General features: G+C 37.9%; 1 protein-coding gene across 2 annotated transcripts; it reads right to left on the reverse strand.

Annotated features, from left to right (window-relative positions):
• Positions 1-1,469: 1,469 nt before the first annotated feature.
• LOC105129734 (transcription factor GTE7-like) lies at positions 1,470-3,981 on the reverse strand. 2 transcript variants are annotated; one of them, XR_843114.1, is made up of 4 exons: positions 2,377-3,980; positions 2,073-2,277; positions 1,838-1,987; positions 1,470-1,731 (listed from the first exon to the last, which is right to left on the reverse strand). XR_843114.1 is itself a non-coding variant. In XM_011031928.1 (3 exons), exons 1-3 carry the CDS (start codon positions 3,781-3,783, stop codon positions 1,935-1,937), a joined length of 1,665 nt encoding a protein of 554 aa, XP_011030230.1. In that variant the 5' UTR covers positions 3,784-3,981; the 3' UTR covers positions 1,470-1,934. The 2 variants fall into 2 exon arrangements, 1 of the variants encoding a protein (XP_011030230.1); XM_011031928.1 differs by having other exon boundaries at positions 1,470-1,987; positions 2,377-3,981.
• Between the last annotated feature and the right edge of the window lie 3,035 nt (positions 3,982-7,016).

Genomic DNA, 7,016 nt, shown 5'->3' on the forward strand with positions numbered 1-7,016 from the left:
ACTGTAGCAAGTTGGTTGCTAATCTTTGCTTATTTACAATGGCCTTTCTTTCATGCATATTCAATTTTATCGATTCAAATCCATCTCTCTAACATTTCAATTAGTCCTCTTATGTCAAACTCTTAAAGCTCCTGTGTTTCTCCTGACGTCAATGAAGTTGTTCCTAGGCAGAGACCTAGGATTTCAGTTGACGAGGAGACTGACGATAGAAGAATCTCCACGTTACTCTATTTACAATTAATTCCAAATATGATGACTAGGCCCCCCATGTTAGCCATTAGAAAGAACAAAAACATTAAAAAGAGGAGGAGAGCTAAGAATCCAATCTCTGTCTAACAAAAGCCGTGGAAGGCCAGCAACTCCTTAAATATCTTAATACGGCATGGAGAGCGAGCTCGAGTATGGCCGTCTAAAGGGCACTGCAAATTACCAGTCGCACCTTGTCTCGTTCAAACGGCTATGGACAAATATTTTTCCAGATGAGAAAAGCACATGGCCATGAGGTGGCATAATAATGAAAGGTGATGATCAAGTCATAAAGACTTGGGATTAAGAGGTTTGCTTCCTCTATAATTTTAGATTTGAGTTCTTAGCTTAGTTGTTTATATGATGATCACTGGAGGCTTACATGATCGTTAACTTTAGAACTCGTGGGATTAGTTGTGATATGATGGTCACTGGAAGCTTACATAATCGTTAACTTCAGGGCTCGTGAATCGTTAACTTTAGGACTCGTGGGATTAGTTGTGATATGATGGTCACTGGAAGCTTACATAATCGTTAACTTCAGGGCTCGTGGGATTAGTTGTGATACGCATAAACTCTAAAAAACAAATGAAGTAAAGCACGAGTCCGTTGCTCCGTAGGTGGCATAATAATGAAGTAAAGCACGAGTCCGTTGCTCCGCCGTCAGCCGCGGGCTTGGTAGTTTCCAATTAAAACTAATTCGATATGAATGATTAATTTTATAAATTTAAAATTAATCTGAATAAATGATAAAAATAAATAAATATTCTTTTAAATATTAAAATAATAATATATAGGACATTTTGAACTAATAAAAAAATCTTAAATTAAAAAACTAACAAAAGCAAAGAAGCATAGAAAATGAAAGAAAAATAAAAATGACGAGGTGAAATTTAAAAAAAAAAAAACAAAAAACAAAAATCTCAAGAAGAAAGAATAAGGACACTTTTCTACCAAATTTCACATGCTAATTAGCAGAGCATCTGTTGATCTATTTATTTGGCACACACCCACACCTGTCCATTTAGCAAAACATCCATTGCAGAGATGGGATATAGCTTCGCTTCCAAGCTTTTCTGGCAGGGAAAGAAGGCACCGCTCATTTTCTGGGATCCCTAGTGCAGTCCTTCCGTGTTTGTGCAAAATGTTTAAAACTTGGGAAATGGGAGTGTCTCATTGGTTGTTCATCAGTTGATCAATGATATAAATTCACGCAAGTGAGCATTCGCTGATGCTGAAAATCATGTATTAAGTGTTGTAACGTGTACACAAGTGATTCAACTATCTCTCTTAAGAATCTAACAGCCTATGCTCTACCTTTTCACCACTTTCTTACCCTCCTAACCTACACCTTCATCTCTCTCTCTCTCTCTCTACTATTTTCATCGACTTTTTACACAAAAGCAAACGCTTTCGGCCCCCGGTCAATGCAAAGCCACTTCCCAAGCAGCAACCCACCACCACAACACAACTGCAGACCCTTCCCTGTAAAAAAAGCACCAGGGTTCGTACAACTCCATCAGTCTTCTACTAGGGATGGAAAAACTAGATTTTCAACAGCAACGACAACAAGAAGCGAATTGCTACGTACCTCATCCATGACCCAATCCCAAAGAACCTCAAAGACCCCTCTCCTGAAAAGCTTTAAAGCAATCCAGCATTCATTCAACTCGAAAAAAAAGAGCTCATCATGAATGCGCATCCTCTGAATCACTCCCTGAAGAACTCCCTGAATCAGAATCTGCAATTTAACTCAAGGTTAGCATTTCCGCACCACAATAAACTCTGTGAAATCTAGACTCCGCAACATCAGGATTGAGCTTTACCACTAGAAGATGAAGAATCATCACTAGAACTGCTAGAGCTACTAGAACTGCTACTTGCATGGCCATTATCTTTCTCAATCTCCACTGGTGGAAAACTACTCATTGGCATCTCATCACCAATGTCCACATCTTCATCCCCGACATCCCCTTTCTTTGGCTTCTTCGACTCATTTACCACTTCCATTCTATCATTCCCAGGAACATCCTACACAGTTAAACACCCATAAGCAAACCATATATTTACCACAACTGATAAAAAGCAGAGAAACAATGGCATACTAGAAAACTAGGACAGTTCACATACCTTATTATTGCCTTCGCTGGTAGCAATAGCACCCACATTGTTGTTTATACCCATCAAAGCTTGCCGCTTTATCTTGCTAACCATCTTCTTGTAATTAGTCACAAACCGATCCAACTCCCACAACGTCTCTGTATCAACAGCCTCAATATCAAGCTCAATCTCATCACCCTCTTGCCTCAAATGCCCATTCCTCTTCCTGATAATCTGCACAACTTGCTCCATTTTCTCTTGTGGCAAACTCTGCAACCCAACTCCCAGCTTATGCTTCTCTTCGAGGCTCATCTCTCTTTTATTTGGATCCTTTGCTTTCGGTTTTGGTTGCTTCACTGGCTTCACTTGGGGCATTCTCATTGGCGAAGGCGTGCTCACCAAATTAGGGTTTTGATTCAACCCGGTTGGCTGCTGTAGTGGCTGCTGATGCATCTGGTGCCCAATTGGATCAGATTTCGCTGTAACTTGCATAAAGTCATCATCAATTTGATTAACCCTTTCTGGCTCTCTTCTAATATGATCCCAAGAACTCGCTTGCACTTCTTGAACCTGATCATTCTCCTCCTCATCAAAATCCTCACCCACCTTCTCCTTAATAGGCCTATACAAATCCTCAAATCTAGTTAAAAACTGCTCAGCGAGTGTATAAACCTCATGACCCTTAGGGTTATACTTCATAGCATTATTAAAAGTCAATCTAACATCAGCAGCGAAATCCCCGGGCGATTCATAAAAATTCTTGGTCAATTTTGACTTTACCGTACCCAAATCCATTGGGCTCTTGATTATATCATGATAATCATGTAATTGCATACCAACAACATCAACTGGAGAATTAAAAATATACCCTAATTTGTGCTTCATCAATTTTGACAAAATTTGACTGCAATTCTTCATCAATTGCGCATTCTCTGGATTCGATCGCTTCAAATTGTTAAAATTTGAAGGAGCCGGAAACGGCCGCTTGTTGCCTGATACTTTCTTGTTTGTAGAGGTTTGTTTTTTGTAGCTGAAATAGGAGGATTGCCGGATCTGGGATTCGGAGGATTCGATTCTATTTTTCAACTCTCGGATCTTTTCAAGATCATGAACCAATCGATTTTTTAGCTCGATTAATTCTTTTTTTGAATACGAGCCAACATTGAACGTCACGAATCCTCCGGTGTTGAAATCTTGGTGATTGTTCTGTGGACGGCGGTTTATCGACGACGCGTCATCTGATGCGGCTGACGGGGACTCATCGACGTCGAGGATTGGCGGTTGTTGTGGTGGTTGAAATTGGCGTTTTTTGGAGAATTTAGGGTTAGGGTTAGAGAAAGGGATCTTGCCCATGAATTTAGCTCCACCACCGCGTTGCTGTGGCTGTGGCTGGGTCCAACCGGGTTCGTTCCGGTTCGCTAAGACAGCTGACGCCATGAGTCCGGTACGATTCCGGTGGATCTCCGGTGAGCATTTAACATGAATCAAGTGGAGCGTGAATAACACGCGTTGCAGGGATTTTGCCTCCACGCGCGCCAAGAAAATATAATTGGAAAATCCCAAAAGATCGAAAATCAAACAGACGTGAAGGGTTAGGGTTTGTGAGGGATTGATTTAGAGCGAGGAAGATAGGAGGCGGGGGTAGGTTCTTAAAGGCAATGAGATGTGCCCGAAGATGTTACGGGCAAGATCTGGTCCATTGATTTGAGTTTTGTTTCTTGAGAAGCTGCCCGGTAACTGACCGACAGACCTGTCATGGATGGTGAGGATCTGATGTCGATGACACGCGGTGGTGTTTAGAGGCGTTGGATTGTGATTTTGATTTAGGGTGAATTTGGGTTGAATTTGTCGTGAATTTAGGGTTTTTCTAGTCGTGAGGGCCCAGTGGAGTGATGAGGTGGAGGGAGAACAGCTGGGTGGTCCGGCGTAAGTAAGAAGTTAACGCGCATGTGATAATACCGTATGCATGTGAGGGTAATTGAGTCATTTGATATCTGCATCGAGGGGAAGAATGATTGGAGTGGCGGAAGTGAGGTTTCTGCTTTAATGTGATAAGATTACAAAATCACCCTTCCCCACGCAAATATAAAAGGCAGGAGTTCGTGTTTTTCTCTCTGATTTTCCCTTTTGGCAAATATATCAAATTTTTGTTTTCGAAAGTAATCATTGAATGCAGTGTCTGAAGAAGAAAAAGAATAATATATGAATTTGATCTCAGGCAAATTCAGTGCAGTAAAGCATCACTGTGATTATTTTTTAAATTATTTTTTATTTAAAAATATATTAAAATAATATATTTTATTTTTAAAAAATTATTTTTAATATCATATATTAAAATAATTTAAAAATATCAAAAAAATATTAAATAAAAACAATAAAATAATATATCATGTACTTTTGTTGTCATTATTTTAAAGTATTTTTATTTTAAAAATAAATTAAAATAATATTTTTTTTATTTTTTAATATTAACATAACAAAATAATATAAAAATATATAAAAAATTATTTTGTAAAGAAATTCTATTTAAAACACTATTCTAAACGCATAAATATGGTCCGACTGTGTTTTCATGGAGGGAAAGTGAAATTTTAGACTCCCTCTCCCTCCGTTGCCATTGCATTCGTTTTTTTTGGTTCTTCTTTTCGGGAAGGGGGCTTTGAAGTTTTTGTTTATATTATTACATGGGTCCTCGCCGCTTATAATGTCTAAATAAATACAAGGGGGTGGGTTTTACTCTCCTTTCCCCCCCTCGGAGTTCCTCCCTCGAGGGACTCAAAACAGGTGCCGCTGCTATGCATCTGTAATATTCTAGGGTTTTAAAGGTTTGAAAAAAGGGCAAAGAGCAGTGCAAGTGCCATGAACATCTCTACTGCAAGATGTAGATAACATTAGGAAAAGAGAACTGACCACAGTGGAGTATTTCTTGAATTGATGGCATCTGATGATGAAGCGGAAAAGCAAATCTTACATCATTGCTTCAACTGTTGGCCATGTGATGTTGATTTTGTGTGAAGAAATCCGTCTTGCCTTCTCTTCTCTCTCTCGGGTGGTGTTCATGCAAGTGTTAAATTGAACGACAAGCTGTCCTTTTATTTGTTGAAGTACCGGGTCAAACCCCCCATTGAGATCGGCAGAGAAATCACGAGAATCATCATCCATTAACTCTGTCCTTTCCTAGTTCGGCCAATCTGTCTCTTCCTTTCTATCTTGTGCTTGTTTTGTTTCCATGGCAGATCTACATATAATCTATTTATCCATATCCATGTTCCTGTTTATCAAATTATAAAGCCGAAATCAAGGACGCTAGCCAGGGAGGTTGATTTGGAGTTTAATCCGAGCTAGGTTTTATGATGATTCAAACCGAGTGAAACCCAGGGAATTGCAGCCCAGTGCAAACAGTATTCTTTTAAATATTTATTTTTTTATGTTCTTGAATTATTTAGATGAACGAATATCAAAAATAAAATTTTAAAATAAAAAAATATTTTGATATATTTAAAATAAAAAATACTTTAAACCACTGTTATCACTTCTACCGTCTAAACATAGCCATAGTTAATTCAAGTAGTATCCAGTCCACTCAACTTTAAATAATAAAAAAGAAAAAAAACTAAAATAACATTATTTAAAATGAGATACAGTTGATCTGAATGGAATTAAGAACGGAATGGAACACAAGTCATGTCCCACAGGTATGATTATTAATGGAGATGAGGAGTGCTTCAACTTTCAAGGATGTTTTTCGATTCAAGGACAAGGGTATTCTCAATGTTCTTTGCACATTTAAGATGACAAGACACATGGAAGTCACATTCTTCCACTGGACTTGAAGGATGTAACATGAAAATCAACTGGTCTATCATCTGTGTAAAGTCTTTAATTGCTTGAAGTAATTCTTTGGTCAAATATACAGTTTTAGCCTAGGATCTTGACGATTTTATTAAACACACCTGGACAAGTTAAAATCTTTGAGCCATGAACACAATCAACGAGGCTTCCCTGTTTATTCAGCCTCGTGTAAGGTAATAATACATGGAGACATCCCTATTAATAATAAAAAAAAAGGGGGGGGCACCAGCTAAATTAGCAAAGATCCATGACAGAGGGAGGTAATATATGAGACATCCCTATTAATAAAAAAAAAGAAAAGGGCACAAGCTAAATTAGCAAAGATCCATGACAGAGGGTGGGAGACTTGGATTCTTCTTCGATCACTGCACAGAACAGTAACTCAGCACAACTCACAGGTCAGGTACTGGAATGTCACTATTTGTACATGGCTTCAGAGAATCCGTACGAGTTGAAAATCCCGCCATCCAAATTGTTAAGAGTAAAAAACGAAAAAGGAAAATGACACGTGTCGGCTTTCCCTTAGCCAACCTTTTAAAGCCTCGGGGTTTTCAATGTATAAATATGCCTTTTTCTTACCGTTGTTACTCTTAGAAAAACTGTCGAAATGTAGGGTGAAATGAAATTTTCAGGAGGTTAATTTGTCATTGTTATTATAATAACTACAAGAATAATAATAATAATAATAATAATAAATTGTTAGATTTATTAAAAATAAAATTTTATTATTTTTTATTAATAATATTTGCAGTCTAATATCATAAATTTAGGTAGCTCGATATTAGATTTTTTTAATAAAAAGTGTCATGTTTCCTTTA

The sequence above is a fragment of the Populus euphratica genome, unplaced genomic scaffold (assembly GCF_000495115.2).
Source record: "Populus euphratica unplaced genomic scaffold, PopEup_1.0 scaffold34.1, whole genome shotgun sequence".
Taxonomy (NCBI): domain Eukaryota; kingdom Viridiplantae; phylum Streptophyta; class Magnoliopsida; order Malpighiales; family Salicaceae; genus Populus; species Populus euphratica.

Coding starts and splice junctions, on each gene's coding strand:
- LOC105129734 (XM_011031928.1), bottom strand. CDS start 3,783: ATGGCGTCAGCTGTCTTAGCGAACCGGAACGAACCCGGTTGGACCCAG. Junction 2,278..2,376: donor CCAGCGAAGGCAATAATAAG/GTATGTGAACTG, acceptor TTAACTGTGTAG/GATGTTCCTGGGAATGATAG. Junction 1,988..2,072: donor TGATTCTTCATCTTCTAGTG/GTAAAGCTCAAT, acceptor GTTAAATTGCAG/ATTCTGATTCAGGGAGTTCT.